Source organism: Suncus etruscus, chromosome 2, assembly GCF_024139225.1.
Source record: "Suncus etruscus isolate mSunEtr1 chromosome 2, mSunEtr1.pri.cur, whole genome shotgun sequence".
Classification (NCBI taxonomy): domain Eukaryota; kingdom Metazoa; phylum Chordata; class Mammalia; order Eulipotyphla; family Soricidae; genus Suncus; species Suncus etruscus.
The window spans coordinates 100,380,105-100,399,112 of record NC_064849.1 but is presented as its reverse complement, the minus strand read 5'-3'; the positions used below and the strand labels follow the sequence as shown (position 1 = coordinate 100,399,112).

The 19,008-nt window shown below is 44.9% G+C and overlaps 1 protein-coding gene across 2 annotated transcripts; it reads right to left on the bottom strand.

The window, feature by feature from the left end:
• Window positions 1-568: 568 nt before the first annotated feature.
• On the bottom strand, window positions 569-18,590 carry PRDM9 (PR/SET domain 9). Of its 2 annotated transcripts, none has more exons than XM_049767679.1 (11): window positions 18,463-18,590; window positions 17,324-17,412; window positions 15,644-15,770; window positions 14,268-14,348; window positions 11,694-11,743; window positions 9,464-9,620; window positions 6,503-6,604; window positions 5,936-6,210; window positions 5,477-5,544; window positions 4,504-4,697; window positions 569-2,223 (listed from the first exon to the last, which is right to left on the bottom strand). In XM_049767679.1, the coding sequence occupies exons 2-11, from the start codon at window positions 17,354-17,356 to the stop codon at window positions 626-628; spliced, it is 2,685 nt and encodes an 894-aa protein (XP_049623636.1). In that variant the 5' UTR covers window positions 17,357-17,412; window positions 18,463-18,590; the 3' UTR covers window positions 569-625. The 2 variants fall into 2 exon arrangements, with proteins under 2 accessions (XP_049623636.1, XP_049623637.1); XM_049767680.1 differs by having other exon boundaries at window positions 569-2,220.
• Window positions 18,591-19,008: the final 418 nt, after the last annotated feature.

Genomic DNA, 19,008 nt, shown 5'->3' with positions numbered 1-19,008 from the left:
GCTCAAAATTAAAATCCTTAAAAATACACATACAAGGGGCCAGAGAGATAGCATGGAGGTAAGGCATTTGCCTTTCATGCAGGAGGTCATCGGTTCGAATCCCGGAGCCCATATTGTCGTCCCCGTCCCCGTCCCGGCCCCCCCCCCCCCCCGTACCTGCCAGGAGCAATTTCTGAGCCTGGAGCCAGGAATAACCTGAGCACTGCCAGGTGTGACCAAAAAAACAAAAGAAAACAAAATACACATACAAGAAAAGGTCTGACTTCATAGAACACCTAGGATTTCCCTTCCAGGACTACATCTTAGATCTGACATATCTCTAGTTCTAGAAATAAATTTACTAATAACCTCTCTGATCTCTAATACTTTATCGATGGACTGATAGTTTAGAACTGGGTGGTAGTATGTTTTCTTTCCCTTCTATTACCCTCAGCTTTCAAATGGGAAGGAAATATTAATCAGAACTATATGAAGACAAAGTTTATTAATGCAGATGGCAAAGTATGGAAGGGGCTAGACATCAGTGGACTTTCCTGGCCATCTTCTCAGATGTTACACAGTATGTAGATAAGATTTAATTATTGTTCATTAGTCACCTTTGCTTCAAAGTGCTTCTCACCTGTGTCTAGTGTGTGATGAGATTTGCCTTTAGACTGAAGCCTTGTTCACACTCCCTGCAATCACCTGGCTTCTTTCCAGTGTGTGTCCTCTGATGTATGATGAGATTTGACCTCTGACGAAAACTTCGCCCACACTCCCTGCAAACAAAGGGTTTCTCCCCTGTGTGTGTCCTCTGGTGTGCGATGAGATTTGATCTCGCACTGAAACCTCGACCACACTCCATGCAAACATAGGGCTTCTCCCCTGTGTGTGTCCTCTGGTGTGTGATGAAACCTGACCTGTGACTGAAGCCTCGCCCACACTCCCTGCAAACAAAGGGCTTTTCCCCTGTGTGTGTCCTCTGGTGTGCAATGAGATCTGCGTTCCAACTAAAGCCTCGCCCACACTCCTTGCAAACAAATGGCTTCTCCCCAGTGTGTTTCCTCTGGTGTCTGATGAGATGTGACTTCAGGCTGAAGCCCTGTTCACACTCTCTGCAAACATAGGGCCTCTCCCCTGTATGTGTCCTGTGGTGTTTGATGAGAGCTGATCTGTGGCTGAAGCCTCGCCCACATTCCCTGCAAATATAGGGTTTCTCACCTGTGTGTGTCCTCAGGTGTGTGTTGAGATCTGACCTCAGTCTGAAGCCTCGCCCACAATGCATGCACTCATAGGGTTTCTCCCCAGTATGTGTCCTCTGGTGTGTGATAAGATTTGCTTTCAGTCTGAAGCCTTGTCCACAGTCTCTGCAAACATAGGGCTTCTCTCCTGTGTGTATCCTCTGGTGTTTGATGAGATTTGACCTCACACTGAAGCCTCGTCCACAATCCCTGCAAACATAAGGCTTCTCCCCTGTGTGTGTCCTCTGGTGTGTAATGAGATCTGACCTCTGACGGAAGCTTCGGCCGCACTCCATGCAAACATAGGGTTTCTCCCCTGTGTGTGTCCTCTGGTGTGCAATTAAATTAGAATTCTGGCTGAAGCCTTGCCCACAGTCCCTGCAAATATATGGCTTCTCCCCTGTATGTGTCATCTGATGTCTGATGAGATGTGACATCCGAATGAAGCCTTTCCCACACTCTCTGCAAACATAGGGCTTCTCTCCTGTATGTGTTTTCTGGTATGTGGTGAGACCTGACCTCAGATTAATGCCATGGTCAGGTTTTACATACTTGTCTCTTAACATTCTTTGCATTCCTTTCCCTGCAACTACTCTGTCTGTGTTGTTTGGATTTTCTTTCTGGCCTGTATTAGTTTCTTCCTCAATTGTCATCTCATGTGTATTGGATCTCCCTACTTGACTGCTAGATAGAATAGAAAAGGCTGTTGATATTCTTTCATGCCTTATCTTCTTAGCCAAAGGTATTGAGCTTTCTTTTTGCTTTTGACTTCCATGTTTGTCATTCTTTGGTTTGTCATATTTGTCATTACATGGAACAGAATGTAGCTGCCATTGGTTTTGATTTGGTAGACAGGAATTCTCTGCTTGAGAGTGTGATCTTGCAGATGTTCCTGGGGGGATCCAAGAAGGATGACTACGCTTCATGTGACGACTGAGGAAATTCTGACTGGAGAAGGCGAGGGAGCAGAAGGGACACAGATGGCTTTCTGGCTTTGGTTCTGCTGAAAGAGGAATGTTTTGGTCAGAATAGATGCTGATAAGGCTGTCTGTACCATAGCCCTAAATCCTGCTAAAGTCTGTTCTTCTAGCTTTCCTATTTTTTTGATAAAGCAAGATAACACCTTCATGCTCCTAAATAGTTTGATGGATTTTGTTTGGTTGGAGTCTGGAACCACACTCAGAGATGCTCAGAGCTTATTCTGGCTCTGTGTTCTGGGATCACTCCTGGCAGGCTTGCAGACCCATACAGAATGTTATACTATATGTCTTGGTCAGTAAACAGTGTCTTATCATTCCACTTGCATTCACTAGATCTTGCAAAATTCAGAAAGTCCATATACAGAACTTTTCTTTATATTTCTTAGCCATACCTCACAGTGCTCAGGTGTTACTTTTGTGTTTGCACTCAGCAAGTACTCCTTGCTGGCTGAGGGGGAAAATACAGAACTGAACCTCTGTTGGTGTGTGAAAGACAAATATCCTACACACTGTACTATTGCTATGATCTCTATCCTGGAACTTTTAGACATAAGGTCTTAAGTGATATTTTCATACAAAGCACCTGAAGCCATATTAATCTGTCATGTGGTTTCTAAAATTTTACTCTCCTGAGAAGTAGTGAGATCTAATAATCCTTAGTGATGTCCTATGCGAGGAAATTGATTTGATTAGGAAGGACCTATCTTAGAGTTTGTAATAATGAAGGAGGTTAGGGTTATGATTTGATATATGGGAGCAAGTTTAAATTTGAATCTTGCCACCTAAAAGTCATATTCTGGGGCTAGTTATATAGCACGAGGTTTATGGTACATGCCTGAACTGTGGCCAATCTCAATTCAATTCCTGACAATGTATCTGGTACCCCAGGCACTGCCGGGAGTGTTCCCTGAACACAAATCCAAGAGTGATCCCTAAATATTAAAGTATATAGCCCATCTTCTCTCTCCAAAATACCCAAAAGTCATATTTAGAGACAAGATCATGTTTCAAGGCCCTAGGTTTTACCCCTGAGCACACTGTGGTCCTGTAAGCACTGCTGGGTGTGACCTAGTAACTCCTATCACAATGAAAAATGGATAGAAGAGCTAACTCTGTATGCAGGTTAGATCTCCTCTACTATGTGATTTCTCAGCATTGCTGGGAGCCAGTCACAAGCACTGTACCTAGAGTATCCTCTGAGAACCAATGAGTTTGACCTCTAAGCCCCCAAAATAAAGTGAAGAATTAAGAAATGTATGGAGCCCTTCTCTACCAGGAAGTGTTCCAGATTGCACAAGCATGTTTCAGGCCCCATTGAATGAGGACTTGACTCCTGTTGCATTGAGTAGACTATGGATTGTTCATCTGGTCTCAGCAAATCAGAAAGTGAAATCGATTCCTTAAGATTCACAGCAAATTTTTTTTTGTTTTGTTTTTTGGGCCACACCCGGTGATACTCAGGGGTTACTCCTGGCTATGTGCTCAGAAGTCGCTCCTGGCTTGGGGGACCATATGGGATGCCAGGGGATCGAACCGCCGTCCGTCCAAGGCTAGCGCAGGTAAGTCAGGCACCTTACCTCTAGCGCCACCGCCCGGCCCCTTCACAGCAAATTTTTATTTTATTTTATTTTATTTTTTGGTTTTTGGGCCACACCCGGTGATGCTCAGGGGTTACTCCTGGCTATGAGCTCAGAAATCGCGCCTGACTTGGGGGACCATATGGGACGCCAGGGATTGAATCTAGGCCCATCCTAGGCTAGCGCAGGCAAGGCAGGCACCTTACCTCTAGCGCCACCATGCCGGCCTCCATATTTTATTTCATCTATAAGCTCTTATAATAGAAAATTTAGTTTTAGTTTCTTGCATAAACTTTCTTCCCCAGGTTTTTCAGCCTTGCCCAGCTGTGCTAGGAGCTACTACTGGCTCAGTGCTGGGAGACCGCAGGTACCCGAGATCAGACACAGACTTTCTCCAAGTAAAGATATGGTCTGGGGACTAGAAAGTTAATAAAGTGAATAGGAATGGCCAGGAGTTATCCCTAATTATAGGAGTAAGCCCTTGATTACCACCTGATTGGGGCCCCACAAACAACAGAGAAAAATACTGGGAAGAAAATCCTACATTTCTGCATAGATTGGATGCTCCAAAGCCTTCTGTGTATCCAAGCTCCCTTTTTACCCTCTGCGCTTCCTCCACCTCACCACCGGCCCTCATTGATGCCTGAGAATCTCCTGCTCTTATCTTGCAGTACTCAGCTGCTTACTCAGTCCATGTCTCCTGTCTCCCTGCTCGGAAGCACCTACCTTTCTCTGCTGTAAATTCACTCTTCCACTTGCTGCCCCACTTCATGCCCAGTTCCTGGCCATACTCGTCTCCATACCAGACCAATAGTTCACATCCTGGCTTGATGATACGGCAGGTTCGGTAAAAGATCTGCCCATGATACTGAAAAGCCACGAGGTTCTGCTCCTTATCCTCTCTGGCACACTTCACATACCTGGGATTGAGGTAGCAACAGAAAGCAGACCACAGATATGTTTCTTTTTTCTAAATCCATTTCAGACTTATTTCCACAATTACACATCAAACTCAGTGACCAGAATACAAAAAAAAAAAAAAAAGAAAAGAAAAAAGAAAAAAGAAAAAAAAGAAAAATCCAATGTTAGGGACTTTTATTTTTAAATTTTGTTTGTTTTTTTGGGTCACACTCAGCAACGCTCATGAACTACTCCTACTTTGGTGCTCAAGGAATTTCTCCTGGTGTATTCAGGAGTTCCTCTGAGACGCTGTGGATCAACCTGGATCAACTTCATACAAGACAAGCACCTTAACTGCTATACTACAACTCTGGCCCCTCCAAGCTTTTATTTTTTTATTTAGATTTTATTTTATTTATTTATTTTTGTTTATTTGTTTCTTTCAGCCATACCCAGTGACACGTAGGGGTTACTCCTGGCTATGGCTCAGAAATCGCTCCTGACTTGGGGCGCCATGTGGGAAGCCGGGGGATCAAACTGCGGTCCCGCCTAGGCTAGCGTGCACAAGGCAGATGCCTTACTGCTTGCGCCACCACTCCGGCCCCTTACATAGATTTTTTTTTTCCAGTATAGTAATTTATATTTTGAGAAAGAGAGTAGCACAGTGTGGAGAAATGAAGAAGACTGAGGGAAATGTGTATACAAGAAGATCTTTGAAGGAGATCTGAGGAGGAAGAAATGAACTGGAATTGTAAAAGGGGATGTCCTCTATAGGTAATGTAGTGCCTGTTGGTCTTACCTCATCCAATTTGCCAAAGATTCATCTATTCCATCCACATACTCATAGCAATTTCTCCCTTTGGTGATCTGAGTTTAGAAAAGGAAGTTAAGAGCTTAGTGGATAGGAAGTAGAATGATCTTCTCTACTGTCAGCAGTGCTTTCCACCTGCATAGTCTCAGTCTCTAATTGAGACCACACAATATATTTTTTAGTCATCATCTGCTCATTCCAGTCAACATGGCTACTAAGAGGAGGAAAAATCTCAAGACAGAAGCAACTTCTCTGTGTGGCAAGCACTGTGCTCTCCTCTTCCCTTTACAGAGGAGCTTTATATATTCAAGCAGTGTTCACTCAGTAAATATGCTACTAAGATCATCCCATCTACCCATGTTCTAGTACAAAAAAGGCAAGGCCCCCAAATCCATGGGAAGTGGGGGCATGTGGGAAGTCAGAGAATAGGGAAAAAGTGCTTCTCACCTGCCAGGAGTACATACTGTTAGCTGCCTCTTTACTATCTGTGATCTGGCCCTCATATGGGCCAAAGTGCAGTCCCACTGGCAAAGCAGAGGCCTCATTCCATACTCCAAGTCCCTCCTTAGGGATGCTGCCTGATGGTCCGATTCTCAACCCATGTGGCAGAGTGAGGGCTGCACGGTTACAATGCCCCTTTGCTACTGCTTTGTCCTTTATAAATATAGGAGATCCATGAACAGAGCAGTTGTTGATGAAGAAGTTCTGACAGTTCTCACAATCTGAATGGGACAACAGAGGGATTAGAGAAGGTATAATACATAGTCCAGTGAGGCAAGACTGGTGTAACACACTTGATCTGAATAACTCTAGCTCTATCCATGGCACCACGTTGTTCCCTGAGCAGAGCCTGGAATAATCTGAGCTCTAATAGGTGTGGCCCAAACTCGTACTGAAGAGCAGGACAGAGCTCCTGGAATAGACTAGCACTGACATCATCAGGATCCAAGTTGAGGGAAAATTGTTATACCAAGTAATAGTCTTCTGACAAGTGAGCCAAAGGGGGCTACTTACATAGGTAGTCGTCATCCTGGGGCTCGCTGACCTCCTGATATACATGGCCCTTTCTTTCTCTTAAGCTATATATCTTCACCTCTGTCTCCTTTTTCCTGAATTCTGTGTTGGAGAAGAATAGGAGAGTAAGATGGATGAGGGCGTGGAGTGTTTATTTTTTCCCTTTTTAATTATCTATTTTTGGGCCACACCCGGTGATGCTTAGGGGTTACTCCTGGCTATGTGCTCAGAAATCGCTTCTGGCTTGGGGGACCATATGGGATACTGGGGGATCAAACTGCAGTCTGTCCTAGGCTAGTGCAGGCAAGGCAGGTGCCTTACCCCTTGCACCACCACACCAGCCCCTCCCCCCCTTTTATCCCAATAAATGTTCAATATTCTCAACTCATATTACATCCTTTTATATGTTCTGATCCCCTATCTATTAGTGATTGGTTCAGACAAAAGGAATATGCATTGAGCACAACTACCTGTTTCAATTTGGTTTTTTTGGGGGGCGGGGTTTATAGTCTATGTTACTCAGTGATTTATTCTGGCTCTGTACTAAGAATCACTCTGGAGGTGTTGATGAGATGTTGGCAATAATCCGAGATTGAACACATACTGGGGAAATTATCTCTTCATCCCTGGATAATTCAATTTAATAAGCATCTACTCATCTCATATAATGTATTATGTATATTGATGGTTTACAACTTACAGTTTGGTTCTACTTAATATATGGATCATCCCTGGTTTCTTTACAACTTGGTTTTACCCAAAACAAAGATTTTCCTACTTAACATGTATCAGGCAAAACTAGGTGGAACTGAGTTAAGACAGGTTTTCTATTGTTACTCCCCTGCTCTGGGTAGTCTCTTGTAGGCAGCTCACTCTCTCAGCTTAGAGACAGATTGCTACTTGGTCATGCATATTTCACTGTCAGCTTTGTTTGGCTATTTCCTGTGGTGACCCTTGCTCCAGACTGCTTTCCCTGGGAGGAAATATGGCATTTGGGGGGCCTTATATCTATGAAATCAATCAACCAATGTATCTATCTACCTAATAAATTTGTCCCTAACATGAGTCGCCTCCTAGTACACCATTACTAACAAATTTCCATTTAAAAAAGGTTTGTTCTGGGCACAAGAGATATTTCATTGACTAGACTGACTGAGATTCAAACCCCATTACCAGAGGGTAGTAGCAATATGTAGGAGCAAAAATGTAGGCAAAGCAATTGCCTTACATGCAGTTGACCCAGTTCTGATTCTGGCACCCCATATGGTACCCTGAGTCTGACTGGAGTGATCCTTGAAAACAGAGCCAGGGGTATGCCCTGAACACTGCCAGATGTGGACCAGAATGTAAAACAACAACAACAACAACAAACCATTCTCTGTGTTCCCCTAGCACTACTGGGTGTAGGCATGGAGCACCAGAGTATGATCTGAGAGGTCCTTGAGAACTGCCAAGGTGGTCGGGGTAATTTCAGTGGAGCTAAACTAACAGAGCCTAACAGAACTGACATCCTGTTTTCTCCCTAGATAGAGCCCACACTCTGCTTCTCCTTTAAAGGAAGTATATATTCTGTTTTTTCCTTTAAACAGAGCACTCACCCTATTTTTCTACTTTTCCTATTTTCCTCCTAACCTGATTGACACATTATAAATATCCCTTCCCCACCTAAAATAAAGAGTTGTTCGAGTTATTCTCCCAGAAGTGGCTTGTGGGTGGTTTATGAATCTATTGCTCTCTACTTGCCTGGGATCCTCCTTCACCAACCTCACTTAAACCTCCATTATATCAAGGTCTGGAGCACCACATCCTTAGGCTTTAGCAATGAACCACAGGACCAAATGATTGAAAATACCAGAGCCTCCTGATTCCTATTAGGAAGTCTCCTGATATTTATTTGCAGGACCAAAGAGATAGCTCAAACAGCTGAACACTGAATAATGCCCTGCTCAGGCACTCTCTTTGGGAGCATACATATCTCCTGGGAGCATACTCCGGCACACAAACCGTATGAGTCCCTAGCAGGTGTGTTCCAAAACCTCACTGCAAAAGCAACTGAGATTCATACAGAGGGGTTAGAGAGATGGCATGGGGGCGATTTCTGAGCGTAGAGCCAGGAGTAGCTTCTGAGCGCTGGCGGGTGTGACCCCCCAAAAAAAAATTCATGCAGAAATTCTATGTAGATGTACAAAATTGTTATGCATTTAATAAAAGCCTAGACACACAGGAAGCAAGATCACTGTTCTCACAGAGGGATTTACTTGACAAGTTTTGACAAGTTGTATGCATCCAACAACCGACATTCAATTTATGCTTTCACTGTATGTACTAGGGCAGGAGGGTTGGCAACCGAGGCTCTTTTGAAGCTTTGATGTGGCTCTGACAGCAGGGCAGTGGGGAGCGGTATCACTTAAATATTTTAATTGGCTATTAATTTGCACAAATATATGTTTTATATTGTTAAGTGAAAAGTTCTTTTTCTTCAGATCGACAGCGTTAAGATAAGAAACAATGTATGTAGTGCTATATTTGTTGCAATGGTTTTGCAGCTCCCATTTCCTTTGGAAATGAATCCAAATGGCTCTTTATGTCTTAAAGGTTGCCGACCCCTATACTAGGGGTTGGAGAGGTAGTACAGCTGGTAGGGTGCTTGTCCTGCACAGAGCTGACTCTGGTTCAGTTCATATCACCCTAAAGGAGCTCTTGAGCACTTCCAGGAGTTATCTTTTATCAAAGAGTATAAAGCCCTGAGCACTTCTGGTGTCCCAAAGATAAAAATTAATCATGATAAATACTTTACAAATTAGTATTCAGTGAACAAATAATACTTTTCTAAGACCTCATTTTGACTTTAGGACTCCATTTGGTCCTGCTTAAACCATGAACCATGCAAAATCCATCACACAAAACAAAGGACACTGATTTTAGAAAACTTAAGAATCAAAGTTCCAAATGATCTCTTACTCAGTTTTGGTTTAGAGTCTTGTCCAGAGGTGCTTGCTTTTCCAGGAGGGGATGGTGGTTTCTGGGCTTGCTGTGAGCCACTTCTCTTCAGCAGATTACGTGCTCTTGACAATTCCTTTGAGCTACATTCCTTACTTACTGGTGTCCTGGCCATTTCCTTCAACATGAGTCACATATTAAAAAAAAATTTACTGGTTTAACTTTTAGCATTAACAATCTGTTTTAAATGCATGATAATTAATACTTCAACTATTATTGGAGATACTTAAGAGTATAAAATTTAGAGGGAATATCAAGGTCCCTAAGTTTATCAAATACGAAACTAGAACCCGTATGTAGAACCTGGATCCTTTCTCATCACTGTTCTGAATTATTCTGTATAGAGTCAGAGTACAGTGGGTAAGGTATCTGCCTTGCACACAGCAGACCTTGTTAATCCAGATGGTGCCCAAGCATCATCAAAAGTGATCCCTGAGGGGCCGGGCGGTGGCGCTAAAGGTAAGGTGCCTGCCTTGCCTGCGCTAGCCTTGGACGGACCCGCGGTTCGATCCCCCGGTGTCCCATATGGTCCCCCAAGCCAGGAGCAACCTCTGAGCACATAGCCAGGAGTAACCCCTGAGCGTTACTGGGTGTGACCCAAAAACCAAAAAAAAAAAAAAAAAAAAAAGAGTGATCCCTGAGCAGAGAGTCAGGAGTAAATCCTAAACACAGCTGGGTGTGGCCCAAGACCTTTCTCTGCAAATAAAGATCTTATTTTTTTTCAGTGGGTGAAGGCACACCTGTTGGTCCTCAGGGCTTATTGCTGGATGTGTTCACTATTTAAAAATATATATCTATATCTATATCTATCCATCTATCTATATTGTTTTTAAGCCACACCTGGTAGTGCTCAGGGCTTATTTCTGGCTCTCTGGTTAGATCACTTTGAGCAGGCTCAGGAGATTCTGTAGAATGGTGGGGATCAATCATTGTTGGCCAAATGTTTAATAAGCACCTTATCCATGAATGATCATTCTGACCTTCAAAGAGTACTCTTGGCATTAGTTATGAAGTTCTTGGAATCAAACCCTGGTTAGCTGAGTTCAAGGCAAGTGAAATAACCCCTATCTCTCCATTGTCTATCCTCTTTAATTCAGAGTTGAGGCAGGCAGGGTAGGCAAATGATTCAAAAAACATGCATGCAACTGACCCTAATTTGTTTTCTGACACCACATGTAGTCCTCTGAACCCATCTAGGAGTGACTTCTTAGTACAGAAACAGTACTGTACTGAGCACATTAAGTGTGGACTTCAACCCAAAAACAAATAGACTAACAAAAACATATGGTAGGTTACACTGCAAACTCAGCTACCTCAACAACATTAAAATGGGTTTGTGGCTGTGCTTATTAGTGATAAAAATGATGACATATAGGTGGAGCCAAAAAAAAAATAAATAAATGACAGAGTTGGATTCCCTATGATACTGATCTCAAAACACCTGGAAGACGAAACCCCAGAACTGTTCCAGGGATTCCCTTGAGGGGAAAGGTTTGAACATGGCTTCAGAAATGGAGCAGGACAGCACAAAAGGGGTCATCATTTTTCCATGATCAGTGGTTCACTTAAGGTTGACTCCAGGCTGTCCCTCCTCCCTCCCAGAGAGCTCTGGTTAAAGGAGATAATATGGGGGCCAGAGAGATAGCATGGAGGTAAGGCGTTTGCCTTTCATGCAGAAGGTCAGTGGTTTAACCCGGCATCCCATATGGTCTCCTTAGCCTGCCAGGAGCGATTTCTGAGCATAGAGCCAGGAGTAACCTCTGAGAGCTGTCAGGTGTGACCCAAAAACCAAAAAAAAAAAAAAAAAAAGGAGATAATATGTATTAATACTGTGCTGCTCCTCAGGTATAACTAAGCCCCAATGTGTATGCTTATCTTCTTATCTTCTTCCTGGCACTTTACTTGCCTTGGCTGTGTTTCTGCCTTGTCCTGCCACCTGCACACATGCCAGATCTCCTTGTCTTATTTTAGCATTATTGGACTCTGGTCATCATCCTGGGACCCATTCTTTCCTGGTCATTATCTGGGAGAACATCCTTGATCCCAAATTGCCAACAGGATTGGCATAACATAATACATGGTGCTAAAGTGATCAGAAGTTAGAAATCTGATGTTCTGTTCATTCTAATCTTACCTGGCTATAAATCCACAATGCAGATTTTCTTGTCAACAGGATCTGAGAAACACTTACCTTCTGCTGTTTACTCTGTCCCACTCTCAAGGCCACCCAAGGAGATTTAACTAAAAGATGAGAAAACAATGTTTTGGTTTGTCAATATTTCTAAACTCTGCAGATTTTTGGAACACAGAATACTGAACAGATTTCTGAACCAGAAGAGTGATCAAGGCAAGGATTCAAGGATTTCAAGGTCTTTGGAAAATGGTCTTTTAACTTTCAGCCAACCTGGGAGTGCTCAGAACAGTACTAGAACAGGTACTATGTGTAGGTTCAGTTTTCAGTGGTGGAATTTGTGTTTTCTGGCCACACCTAACAGTGCTCAGGGCCTATTTTTGGCTCTGTGCTCAGTCCCTCCTGGCCTTACTTGAGGATCTTTTTTTTTTTTTGTGGTTTTTGGGTCACACCCGGCAGTGCTCAGGGGTTACTCCTGGCTCCATGCTCAGAAATTGCTCCTGGCAGGCACAGGGGACCATATGGGACGCTGGGATTCGAACCGATGACCTCTTGCATGAAAGGCAAACGCTTTACCTCCATGCTATCTCTCCAGCCCTTACTTGAGGATCTTATGTGGTTTCAGAGGTTGAACTGGGTTGTTCCACTGCAAGGAACCTGGCTTATCCCTGTATTATCTTTTAATTTTGTTGGTTTAGTTTCATTTTGGGTCATACCTGACAACGCTCAGGGATTACTCTTGCCTATGTATTCAGGGATCACTCATATTAGAGGTCTGGGGACCATATGGAGTGACTGATATTAAAGCCATGTGTCAAATCAAATCTAAATGAATTCAAAACCTTTATATCAAAACTGAAATAATAAGATATATAGAAGAAAATGCAGGCAAAACACTCTGACATTGAGACTAAAAGCATCTTCAAGGAGAAAACACCATTGTCAAAGCAAGCAAAAGCAGCATGACTACATTAAACTGTGAAGTTTCTGCACTGCAAAGGAAAGTGAGTAGGATACAAAAGGTACCTGTGGAATGGGATAAACTATTCACTTAAACCCATCTGGTAAGGGACTAAAAATGCTCCACATCACTAATCATCAGGAAGATACAAATCAAAACAACAATGAGGTATCAACTCACACCATAGAGATTGGCATACATCACAAAGAACAAGAACCAGTGTTGGCATGGATTCAATGAGAAAGAAACTCTGATTCACTGCTTGTGGGAATGTGTCTAGTCCAACATTTCTGGATATACATGAAGATATTTCTAGATATATATTTGGTTATATCCAATATGAATATTCCTCAAAAACACTGAACTCTCATATGATCATATGATCTCATATGATCCAGCAATACCACACCTAGAGATAAGGTAATAGGAACACAAAAACACAGTATAAAATTGCTCTCCACACTCCTAGGTATATCACAGCATTAATTACAATAGCCAGAATATGGAAATAAACCAGGTGTTCAACAACAGATGAGTAGTATGAACCTTGTCACAAAGAGTCATGGTGATTGTAGTTAGGTGATTTCCTGTCCCGAAAACAAGTGGGGAGAGAGGGAGGGAGGGAGATGGGGAATATTGGAGTCGGGAAAGTTGCACTGGCTAGGGCAGTGTACATTCTATGACTGAAACCTAACTACAAACATTTCTGTAACCATGATGCTTAAATAAATTATTTTTAAAATAAAGAATTAGTAGAATATTGGGGCCGGGAAGGTGGCGCTAGAGGTAAGGTGTCTGCCTTGCAAGCGCTAGCGTAGGACGGACCATCATCCCATATGGTCCCCCCAAGACAGGAGCGATTTCTGAGTGCATAGCCAGGAGTAACCCCTGAGGGTCAAACAGGTGTGGCCCAAAGAAACAAAAAACAAAAAACAAACAAAAAAAAGAATTAGTAGAATGAAACCTGGTTGAATGCGGCAACATAGGTGGAGTGAATACACATTATTTTCAGGTACAAAACAGGCTGACAGAAAAGGCAAGGCAGATTGGGAGCATCATGGTGAAGAGTGTGGCAAAATCCATATTAGCTTTCTGCTGGGCTCACTCACCAACAAAAACAAACATAAAAATGTTTCTGAGTAGGCCAGAGAGAAAGCACAGCAGGGAGGGTGTTTGCCTTCCAAGAGGCTGACTAAAGTCCAATCCCCGGCATTCCATAATGTCCCTTGAGCCCACCAGAAGTGACTGCTGAAGCAAGGGGTCAGAAGCAACCCAAATACCATCACTAAGTGAACCTGAAAATAAAAGGAGAGGAAGGAAAGCCTCTTTCTTGGGGATCTCAAAAACCCCATAATGGAGTAAAGGTAAAGGACAGATGGGCCTGAGAAGGGCACCCTGACATAGGGCTATGTAGCCACACTGAGAGCACAAATAGGGGGTGAAGGCTAAGAATTTCAAGATCTGTTCTAAAACCCACAGAAAGGGAACCAGAAAGAACAAAGGAAAGACAGCAAAACTCCAGATCATTCTAGGACTTGCATCAAAGGAATTGAATGGGAAGTGGGAGAGGCCCTGCACCAATGATGTGAGTTTGATGCCCCAAGATAAGACCCCCATCTCACATGTACCTATGACGTTCCACACCAAACCCAGGGGGCTTTTCCCAAACTCACCTGCAAACACGCCTTTCTGCAGCCTTCCCAGGGCTCCTCCTTCTAACCAGGAGATTAGTGCAGGCTTCACCTTGCAATGCCCTGTCTCAGAAGGATAATTCTTGGGTTAGAGACACTGAAGGGAACGAACAGCAGTCTATGTATGAGTATGAGTCTGAGTCCCTAATGAAAGCGGCCAAAGCACAGAACAGATGAAGAACAGAATCTCTGCTCTCCATATGCATGTTGGTTATTGCACAGATGAGAAGGAGTGAGAAATGAGTCTAATATGAGGAGGTCAATGCTACAGTAGGGGGACGGGTAGCAATAGGACAGTACTGGCCTTGCACATGGCTGACCTTCATTTGATCTCAGCATCCTCTGAGTGAGATCCTTTGAGTTACTCTCTTAGTGACTCAGTTCCCTGAGTTCCTCAGAAAGTGAGCACTGAGTGAAGAGCCAGGAGTAAACCCAAGCACCACCAAGACCCAAAGGTGCCTTAAAAGGAGAGCTAGAGTGATAGTAAGGTAGGTAGGGTACATGCCATGCACAAGGTTGACAATGACTCGATCCCCAGAACTACAGTTTCCACCAAGCCATGCCAGAAGTGACTCCTGGGTGCAGACCTTGGCACAAGACCTTGGACTGCCTGTGCAGTCAAGTTTGTACAAAAACAAACAGAAACAGTCAAACTGTTCCTGGCCAGGGACAGGATGCAACGCATTGGCAAACATAGTCCACATGCAGGAACATTAGATTTAATTTCCACCCAACATAGGGTCTGAAGAAGCATCGAGTTAACCCCAGAATCTACTACTGGGTGGCCTTTTTGAAATCATCAAAAGAACTTAAGTCATTTAATAAATTTTGCAGTCTGTCTCATGATGATTGAAACAGTAAAGGGGAGCACGTGACCATAAACAAAGCAACCTAGGTCTGATCCCTGAGACCTCTCAGGAGTGATTCCTAAACTTAAGAGTCCAGAATAAGTCCTGAGCACACAGAATTGTCACTAACATCCCCCCCCATTAATGAAATCACATTATTTTCGACTATAACCCACAGTGATCAAAGCCCACTACTGGCTCAGTGCTCAGGGAGGACACCTGCAAGCTTAGAGGAAAATATGCAGAGCTGGGGATCAAACCCAGTGTGGTCCCAGATGTGGCAAAAATGTATGATCTCTTTGGTCGCTGAAATGACACTTAAAAAATACGGAGTTGGACTCATCTAAGAAATAAAGTAGGGGACTGGGGGGGGGGTCAGAACAATAAGGAGTGGCTTGACCCTGAGGCTCAGAAGAATCACGTCCCCTGTTGAACCCAGATCCCTGCCTGATCCCAGCACCTCCCACCCTGGGATGTAGCCCAATGTGGAGGCCCCAGGACAGCTCTCACCTACTGCCCGCAGGTGCTCATAAGTCTCCAGCATCACATCTCTATAAAGTTTCCTCTGAGAGGCATCCAGGCATGGCCACTCCTCCAGGGAGAATCTCACAGCCACATCAGGGAAGGTGACCATGTCCTGAGTACACAAAGAAGGGGTTAGGGCCCAGGCTCAACCTGGGCGATGCGGAGAGGACAAGAACCCCAAGGCTCTATCTAGAGGGACTCAGATTCTCTCAGCCCTTGGGAGGAACCAGCCTCCATGTCCTTTTCTCCACGGACACCCAGAAGCAAAGATACCAGGCATCATGCTAGAAAGCTAGATCAGCCAACACGACATGAGCACACCATTCTGAAGGTTCTTGGAGGTGCCACTTTGCACACAGACCACCCAAGCCCAAACCCTGTACTAGATTCACGAAGCACTGGTGGTTACAATGCCTAAATACAGAGCCAGAAGGAGCTGAAAAAACAACTCTGGGTGTGGCCAAAATGCTAAACACACACTAGCCCCCTGTTCCCAGAGCCCATTTCTGCCATGATACAAGGGGCATGAAGGGAAATTGAGGGTCCAGTGAGGGAATCAAACCGGTGCTTGGCCTTATCAGCCCTCATGGTTCCTTCCCAAACAAATCCCTCATGGTGCAGGTCACAGTGACCTGAATGCCAGCAACCATGGCTTCCTTTGCTCCTGTTTCCCACTTAGAACCACAAGCCATAGGATGTAAACGAGGAGGCTTTGGAAGTGCAACTGGTTTACAGAGGAGAAATGTGGCTGCAGGGAGGAGGCAAGACTCTGCAGATGAAGGACAAAAGAGCTGAATGACATGGCCCCTCGTCGGGACCAGAGCACTGCCTACGTGGCTTAAAATTCAATACAAATCAAAACAAGCATACACAGAACAGCACAAAGCAACCCAAACCAAAACCAAACTAAACCCATAGGGAGAAAAAAAACACACAGGAAAATATACATGCAGGAAAGTACCCTCCTGGGTTATTTTATATAAGGCAGAAAATTCTTTACAAAGTGACCAGAATTAGGGACCCCAGGGAGAGTGTGCCAAGACGCACTGGTGTGAGTGAGAACAGGTAGGAGACTTTGGCACGGGCATTAGTCTGGGAGCAACAACAAAATACAAAAGAACTTTGTGCTGTAACAAGACAATTTTTTGGGTGCTTGCCTCAGATGGGGCTGTCACAGGCTGAATTCCCGACACCTCATATGGTTCCCCAGCCCAGAAGGTATGATTCTAAAGTGTAGAGCCAGGAGAATCCCCTTTCAGCTGTAGTGCCATAAACTATAAATTAATCAAAAAGTTTGTCCCCATGTAAGGAAAGAATGATATCTTCATGGTAGAAATTCTGGGATCAAGGTCTCCTTCCTTACCACCATCCGGATCCGTGTTACCAGGAATTCAAATCAACCATAGAACCTGGCATCCAAGAGGGCTTAGACCTGCCAGGAGTGACCCAAGAACACTGAGTACAGAGGAAGGACTGAGCACCACCTGGTGTTGCCCCAAAACAAACACAAGACAACAAACAAGGATAAAAGTATCCTCAAACTACAGAGCACTAAAGAGTGCCAAAGCTACAACCTGGCCCCATACCCCTTCCTAAAATATCTTGGGGACTTTGCACGCCTGTCCCCCTACCTGGTCCTTCTCAGAGCCCACACAGCTCCCTTACCTGGGGACAGGACGTCAAGCGGTGTGGCCCCATCTTCGCCTGCTTGGATTATTCCCGAAGAGCAGCAGCAAGGCCCATTTCAGAAAGTCCTGGAGAAAAGTCACAGCTGTGAGCAACGAAGATGAGCAACCCCTGCCCAGCTGCTTCCTGCTGGGTCTTCTGCATCCTAAGCAGACCTGCACATCTGAAGCAGGCATGCACTCCAGTACCTGCTCCTTTGTGAGGGGACAAGTGGAAGCGTCTAAATAGCGTGCTGTCCAGCAAAATTGCTCTACTATCCACAGTCTTTACTAAGACCCACGATGTACCAAAAACAAACAAACAAACAAAAAGGGCCCGGAGAGATGGCACAGCGGCGGTTGCCTTGCAATCCAGGACCTAAGGTGGTTGGTTTGAATCCCGGTGTCCCATATGGTCCCCCGTGCCTGCCAGGAGCTATTTCTGAGCAGACAGCCAGGAGGAACCCCTGAGCACCGCCGGGTGTGGCCCAAAAACCAAAACCAAAACCAAAACCCAAAACAAACTATGACCCACGATGTGACCTGTGTCTGGTACTTGGCGCTTTTAGACTAAAATAAACATTTTACAATCAATACATCTTTGGGGAAGGGATAATAGTACAGAGGGAAGGTTGTTTGCCTGCAGGCAGCTGATCCAAGCTGATCCTTGGGATGCACCTATGTGCCCCTGAGACCCAATGGGTGTGGCCCAACACTCCCTTGCAAAAATAACTCTTCTATAAATAAGATATTAAAAACAAAACAATAAAACCCAAAATACAAAAATAATTCTTCTGCATACAATTCACTCTCCTCAAAAAAGCAAACAAAAACTCTTTCCAAAAGTACTCCCCCAAAAGCCTGGGGTCACCTGGTCACAGAGCGATGGAGAGCAACTGACAGAAGAGAAGATGTTCCTTCCCTGGGAAACAATCCCAAAGCCAGGACCCCAATCGCAGTAATAATAGAGCGCGAGGGCAATCGCCTTGCCCGGGGTTCCCAGGACCCTCGGGAGTGAGCACTGAGCACTGAGCGCAGAGCCAGGCCTCGGCCCCGGGGCCCCAATATTCCCGGGGCTGGAGCAAGAGCACCGGGGGAGAGGGACAGGCCTGCAGCCTCCAGGGCGGCCCCGCCGCTCACCTGGCCGAGACCTGCAGGTCGGGGCGCTCAAAGCGGCCCCTAGACGACGGCGGAGAGAAAATCGTCCCCCGGAGCCCGTGCGCCCGCGATGCCCCGAGGCTGCGGGTCCGGGAAGCGGTGGCGGCGACCGCAGCTTCAGCTCCCGATCCCGCAAAGGAGAAAGAAAACAAATGGCGGGCTGCGTGACGTCACACGACTTCTGGCCGGAGTCTTAAAGGGCCAGGCCCTGCTTCCACCAGAAAAAAAAAAAAAGAATTCCTCTTCCATGGCAAGCGAGGCACTAGACTGATTTTCTGGTTTTGCTGTGGTTTGGTTTGGTTTGGTTTGGTTTGGTGTGCTTATTTGTTTGGGGGTTCCCATCAGTGGTGCTGAACTTGATCCTGCTTCCATGTTTGGGGAACCACTGGGCTCTGAGGATTGAGACTGGGCCTCCCACAAAGCATAGTGCTAAGCATATGTGCGACGCCCTAGCCTTCTCCTCTCTCCAAATGCCTTTCTTCGAGGCTGTCTGCACATGGAAGCCACCCCATGCGATGAACGCTGTCT